Source organism: Hevea brasiliensis, chromosome 8, assembly GCF_030052815.1.
Source record: "Hevea brasiliensis isolate MT/VB/25A 57/8 chromosome 8, ASM3005281v1, whole genome shotgun sequence".
NCBI lineage: Eukaryota > Viridiplantae > Streptophyta > Magnoliopsida > Malpighiales > Euphorbiaceae > Hevea > Hevea brasiliensis.
This window is the reverse complement of record NC_079500.1, coordinates 39,051,933-39,058,004: the sequence shown is the minus strand read 5'-3', so window position 1 is coordinate 39,058,004 and position 6,072 is coordinate 39,051,933. Positions and strand designations below refer to the sequence as shown.

General features: G+C 27.5%; 1 protein-coding gene across 1 annotated transcript; it reads left to right on the top strand.

Moving 5' to 3' along the window:
• The first annotated feature begins 1,086 nt into the window (after positions 1-1,086).
• Positions 1,087-4,024, top strand: LOC110656963 (NADH--cytochrome b5 reductase 1). The gene is made up of 9 exons (XM_021813979.2): positions 1,087-1,251; positions 1,516-1,657; positions 1,845-1,935; positions 2,015-2,092; positions 2,550-2,630; positions 2,771-2,860; positions 3,202-3,267; positions 3,502-3,588; positions 3,745-4,024. Exons 1-9 carry the CDS (start codon positions 1,143-1,145, stop codon positions 3,835-3,837), a joined length of 837 nt encoding a protein of 278 aa, XP_021669671.2. The 5' UTR covers positions 1,087-1,142; the 3' UTR covers positions 3,838-4,024.
• Positions 4,025-6,072: the final 2,048 nt, after the last annotated feature.

The window sequence follows — 6,072 nt, the reverse complement described above, 5'->3', positions numbered from 1 at the left end:
GCTGAAAAATTCAAACTCTTCCTTTATGAAAAAAAAGTAAATTAAATAACATGTTTAATAAATTTTTTTTTTAATTTCTTTTTATTTGTAAAACCTTGCAGTCACCTTTTTGTTTTTATTTGGGGTGTGTGGTTCTAATTTAATTTGGAGTCTGTCTAAAAATCGGAACTGAACCGAAATTTCAGTATGATTTTAGTTTGGTTCTTTGTTATTTCGGTTTCAATTTAGTATGGTTTTTGTTCTTCGATTCCGATTTGGTTTAGTATAATTTTGATTCAATTCTCAATTCTTTTAAAAAATTTCAATTTTATGTAATTATTTCCTTTAAAAAATCATATTTGAATTAACATTTAAGTTTTGAATTAAATTATTAATACATAATATATTATATAATATATCTTTTAACTATTTCTAAATTATATAATCTTTAACTATAAAGTGTATATATAATTTAGGATTAAGTATATTATATAATATAGTAGTATAATATATATTTTAATTATTTATTAATTACGTAATATTTATCTATAAAATACAAATATAATCATGAATGTATAAAAATACATTTATAATTAAAAATTATAAGATAATTTAATATATCTATCACTAAAATTATTAAGAAAATATATAGAAATAAAATATATAGAAATAAAATATAATATTAGATCGTATTTAGTTTATAATTAAATATATATATATATATATATTAAAAATATATAATACATTAAAAAATAGAAAATATAAGTGTAAATTCAGTTTTTGGTTATGCTCCAATTCAGTACGGTTTCGATATGGTTTTGATTCAATTGTTAGTGAATAACCAAAATCAAACCAAACCAAACTAAAGTTTCAAAGTAACTTCAATTTAATACTATTCTTGGTGGTTCGGTTTGATTTGAAACCCCTATGACGCCCTAATTTCTATAACTTTCTTTGCACTGATTCTTTTCTTGACACCCTGTCCGTTGGTAAAAAGCAGAAACCAATTTTCATGTCAATTGAAGATGACAAGAGAAAGCAAAGAATAGCACGTAAAAGTATAAAAATATATTGGACACTAATTGGTCTATGTATTCGTCACAATGGACTTACATAGTCTGAGATGGAGATTGCCATTGGATATAATCTCTGCCTTTATCAAAATGGTTTTGAAATCAAAACCTCAAGCTGAGCTGCTAGCCTTTGCCATTTCCATCGGTGCAGTCTGCATTGCTTCTGTTGCTTATTATATTTTCACCAGAACACCCAGAGGTTTTTATTCATTTATTTATTGGCAAATATTTGATTGCTTCTCTTATGAATTACTCTTGTAAAATTCTAATTTTCAAATAGGTTGTAAAGTCGATTCAAATATTAATGAGACAAAACTCATTGATTTGAATTAGAATTTCTTTAACTAAATGCAAAGCGTATTTGGTAGAATAAACTTTATGAAAATTTTAGTCTTGGACATTAATTACATTTTGATGCTGCAAAATTTAACTACTAATCTTTTCTTCTCCCTTTACTTTCCAGGCTGCTTAAACCCTGAGAGATTCAAGCAATTCAAACTAATTAGAAAAACACCACTCAGCCACAATGTTGCCAAGTTTAGATTTGCCCTTCCCACACCCACATCAGTGTTGGGCCTGCCCGTTGGAAAACATGTCGTTTGCAGGTTTATTATATCGTCTTAAACTTATTTAGTTTAATGAAAAATTTTTTTCTAAACTCGATCTATCGTGTATTTAAAATACAATACATATGATGGAACTCATATATTTGTATTTTAAGTTCATAATATTAATATAAGTGTTAGTAATTTTCTATACATTAATACAAGTGTGAATGATATTGTGGAGCAGGGGAAAGGATAGTGAAGGTGAAGAAGTAATAAGGCCATATACACCAATTACTTTGGATAGTGACATTGGTTACTTTGAACTTGTTGTAAAGGTAGAATTCCATTCTGAAATTTTCCATTGTTGATTTGCAGCTCCTGGGTTTATCATTTTTAATTTCATCCTCCAATTAGATGTATCCAAAGGGAAGAATGTCTCACCATTTCAGGGAGATGCAAGAAGGTGAATTTTTGGACGTAAAGGGACCCAAGGTAAATAACCCTTTGTCTCTAATATGCTCACGCTTTTCCATTAGTTAATTAAAAAAAAAAGTAAAAGATTTAAAATACATGTAAAATTATAAAAATGTCCCTGGAATAGAGATAATTTTCCAAGGAATTGTTTAAAGTATAATTTTCTAATTTTTAAAATTAATAATTTAAATTTAATAATAAATTGTTAATTGAGAATATTTTTAAAATTTCATATGCATTTAAGATTTTCAATGGTTTTTTAATTAAAAAAATAGAAGAAAAGACTAAATAATCTATTAAATCAAATCAAATATTACTAATTAATTAATTTAATTTTTTTAAAATAGCATGGTCTAACAACTAATTATGACTTATTCTCAGGGTATATATTAGAATTTTTTTTTTTTCAAGAAAAATTTTATTGTACATATGCAATATAATATAATATAATAGTGGTGTTGGGTTATGCTAGTAGGGCCGCTTTTCATACAAACCTAATCAGGTTCGAGCATTTGGGATGATTGCTGGAGGATCTGGCATTACCCCAATATTTCAGGTAAATATATATATTGGTTAAATTTAAATTTAAAATTTTATTATTTTATAAATAATTTCAAAATAGAAATTTATTTAAAAATCTCTTTTGATAATTTATTTAAAAATCTCGTTTGATAATTTTTCTTTTCTTTGGTGCAGATTACAAGAGCAATATTAAATAACACAAAAGATAAAACCAATGTGAATCTTATGTACGCCAATACAACATATGATGATATTCTTTTGAAGGTGAAAAAAACCTCTCTTTTGTTCTATATATTATTTATTTATTTTAATTGCTTACATGCCTCGAATCACTTGCTTGAGAATATGAAATTTTTTGATAAATAATTTTAATTATTTAAAAAAAAAATGATAATAAATTCTATAACATTAGTTTATGAATTTATATTAGATTTATAATTGTGAACAATTTTATTTAATGTGATTTTAAAATATCTGCCATTTTAAATGAGTCCAACCAATTAAAAATAAATTAGGTTTCATTTAAAATTTAATTTAATTTTTTTTAAAAAAATTATATATTATGAAAATTTTACAAATATTTTGATGAGTATTTGCAATTTCAGGACGAATTAGATGACTTTGCCACCAAATTTCCCAATCAGTTCAAAGTCTTCTATGTCGTCAGTCAGGCATGTTTTCTTTAAAATCACTTGTTACTCTATTTATCGATTAATCTCATTTTTTTCCAATGTTAAAAAATATATATCTTTTTTGTTTTTACATTTATTTTTATATAATTTTTTTCACTTTTTAATTTATATATTTTTAAAATAATAATTAAAATTCCCTATAATTTTTTTTTTTTAAATCTAACAACTTCTTCAATTCTTTGGCTGTGATGCATACTCTTCCAAATTTGGCAGCCTCCTGATGGATGGAATGGAGGTGTTGGTTACATATCGAAGGAAATGATTCAAAAACAGTGTCCACCTCCAGCTTCAGACATTCAGGTTAATTAATTAATATATATATCAAACTGCTTCTCTTCTTCTCTATCACCATGCTTTTCTTTTGGTTTAATTAATTGAATGAGCCATAATAATAATAATAATAATAATAATAATAATAATAATAATAATAATAATAATAATAACTAAAATTCGCAGATACTGAGGTGCGGTCCACCAGGAATGAACAAGGCCATAGCTTCCCATCTCGATGCGATTGGATACACACCCAACATGCAATTCGAGTTCTAATTGAATTTCTTTTCTATATTCTTCCTGACAAAAAGAAAAATCCCTAATTGCATCATTATCTTCTTTTTTTTTTTTATTTAGTTATGTAGAAAGTTTTTTTTTCCTCTCATTTATGCTTTTAAGACATTGATTTGGATCCAACTTCAAAGATTTGTATGAACTTTTATCAATGAGATAAAATGGAAAAATAACTCATAATTTAAATTAAGAATCGAATTGAATCGAATTAAAATAAAAAAGAATTATTATTGTAAGAATTGAATTGAATTGAACTGAATTTATTTTATTATTTTGGTTTGATTTTGATTCTTAATAAAAAACTGAAATAAAATTGAAGAATCGATTTTATACATATGTGTTTTTTTTTTATATTTTTTAGATATATTATATATTTTCAATAAAATTATATATATTATATGCAATTAAAATTATCTTATATATATATATAACTTATTTTGTCTTTAATTATAAGTGCATATATGTAACCTAATATTAATTTTTATCATTTTTAATCATAAATATATTAAATCACTTTATAGTTATTAATTATATAATTAAATCACCTTTTAATCATGTAGTATACTTTCTAGTTAAAAGTTATATAATTGAAAAATATGTATAAAATAGTAGAACATACTTATTTAGATATTTGCTATAAAGTGACTTAATTTGTAGATATGTTTTTTTTATGAGATTGAATTATGACCTACTCAAAATGCTAGCAGTGCAATCTGAATAAAATATTTTGTGAGGTCTTCACGTTGCCATGAGTCTCCTTAGACTAGTTTGACCGTGATGTGAGCTTGTAAACACAAGAAAACAAGTGAGCTCAGTGGCCTATTGATCAGTCACTCCAACGCTCAAGTTAGAGATCTGTTTGGAAGAGTTTAGAATGGAAATAGAATTCAGTAATAATCTTAGTAGAGTAAGCGTACCTAATATTTGCAACTATTTTGATATTTATAGACTAAAGACTTGAGAACCATTGGAGGTGGTTCCTGGAATTTTAGATTTCTCGGTTGTAATCCCAAGATTCTCGGCGAGTGTGACCCTTTATTAGATTACATTCCTTGCAAATCTGTCCTTTCTGTTGAGCCAATTGTTCCTCAATTTGTTACGATCCAAGCATCTGAACATCAGATAGCTTAGGATTCCTAGCTTGATGTCTGATCCATTTGATGTTCAAGTTTAGTCTCCCTTGAACTCTTGACTCCTTGACCATTATGCTGACTTTTTGACCAAGCATTCAGATTGGTTGACTCTTTGACCAAGCCCTCTAACTGGTTAACAATTTGACAAAGCCCTCTGACCAGTTGACTCGATTTTGGATGGGCTATATCATTAATTATCCCTCCAGTCCTTTGAATCTTTAAGTTCATGTTGTTTGATTGTTCAGATTTTGTGTTAGGGTGACTTTACAAAATGTAGTGTGCATTAAATATCTATGAGGCTCAAGAGAAGAGCTGTGTGGCACAGTTATTTCAAGAGTCTCCTCGATTGGACTACATGCATTAAATGTTGCCTCAAGAATGCTCAAATTTCTTTTAGTGATTCCATTTAGCGATTTTGTTTCAAAAGTTGGGCATTTAATGCCCTAGCTTTCCCCTATATATACACCATTTTTACCTTTATCACCATTTTCTAACTCTCTACTTCTTTGTTTAGCATTGAAATCCTTCGTGCATACAGGTAGTCTTCCATTTTTAATCTTGTATTTATTATTTTGTTTTTATTTCTTTATTCTATTTTCTTGAAAATATGAGTGAGTATAGTGGTAAGAGGGGCTTTAGTAGCACCCAACAATCTCCAATGATAATATATAGCGAAGATTCAAATCACGATATGCCCATCACAATTTTGAATGCCCAAGATGCTAGGGATAAGGGTGATGTGGAAGTGCTTGGTTCTCTGGACATGGATGAGGGTCAAGGTGATATTATAGGTGTAAGGGAAAGATTGATGTTGACACTACACATGTGAGTGCTTTCGTTCCAACAATTCCAAGTGGTGTGAGTGAGACTAAGTCTCAATTGAATGGTTGGGAGATTTTATGAATAACCAAACAATATAGCACTAGTTTTGCCATTTTTCAACTATCTCTTAGAGGTGAGCAAAGGCTTATGGTACTTTTCTCCATCCTATTCTGATTGTTGTCAATAAAAAGCAATTGAAGGCAAGGCTAAGATTTCCTCTAGACCCACTAGATGTGGATGTTCTACGTTATTACCAACTCTC